The sequence below is a fragment of the Wasmannia auropunctata genome, unplaced genomic scaffold, assembly GCF_000956235.1.
Source record: "Wasmannia auropunctata unplaced genomic scaffold, wasmannia.A_1.0 LD336053.1, whole genome shotgun sequence".
In the NCBI taxonomy this organism is placed as follows: Eukaryota; Metazoa; Arthropoda; class Insecta; order Hymenoptera; family Formicidae; genus Wasmannia; species Wasmannia auropunctata.
Genome location: NW_012026837.1, coordinates 1,868 through 2,519, shown reverse-complemented (window position 1 = coordinate 2,519; position 652 = coordinate 1,868). Strand labels below are relative to the sequence as shown.

At 27.6% G+C, this 652-nt stretch overlaps 1 protein-coding gene across 15 annotated transcripts in view; it reads right to left on the bottom strand.

Moving 5' to 3' along the window:
- Positions 1-261, bottom strand: part of LOC105450906 (liprin-alpha-1) — a 45,552-nt gene extending 45,291 nt beyond the window's left edge. For all 15 annotated transcript variants that reach the window (XM_011691013.1, XM_011691022.1, XM_011691024.1 and 12 more), the window contains exon 1: positions 151-261. In XM_011691013.1, the coding sequence (XP_011689315.1) occupies positions 151-246 (96 nt within the window). In that variant the 5' untranslated portion in view covers positions 247-261. The remainder of the gene's footprint in view (positions 1-150) is intronic.
- Positions 262-652: the final 391 nt, after the last annotated feature.

The following is a 652-nucleotide window of genomic DNA, read 5'->3' as shown; positions in this document are numbered from 1 at the left end:
TCAAGCAGAAGACGGCATACGATTTACTATTCTCATTGTAGATGGACCTTAAAATTTTCATTTGTAAATTTTTTCAGATAATAAACATTTTTTACTAAAAAAACATTTATAATATTTTCATATTTTAATTTAACAAAACATAAAACTCACTTCCTCTTTGGTATGGGCTAGTTCTTCTTCAAGACTCGTATTTCTTTCGAGGGCCACGCGCAAACGTTCACGTACCTGGAATTTTACCAGCAACATTAATCATTTAATTACAAACATTGTACATACATATATTTATGTATATACAATCATGCATACACATAACAGTCAAAAGATGTGAGAATATTGTGTTAATTTCATATCCATCTTAAGAAAGAAAGTACACTTAAAAATGATCATTACTTTGTAAATTTTTTATAAAGTCCTGTATATTTTAAGCAACATAAAATAATTTTCAGATATACCTAAATGTTAAAAAAAAGAGATCGAGGCCATTGTTTTTTTTCAAAAATAAAAATAAAAGCAATAACCTTTAATGACCTTGACCTTGACATGTGTTATTAAGATCATGATCCTGAACAACATTCAAAAGATTTTAGTGATTGTTCGGATGCCAGTGGTACTGTAACTTTCAAACTTTATAATTCGAAAAGTGCTTAATAAA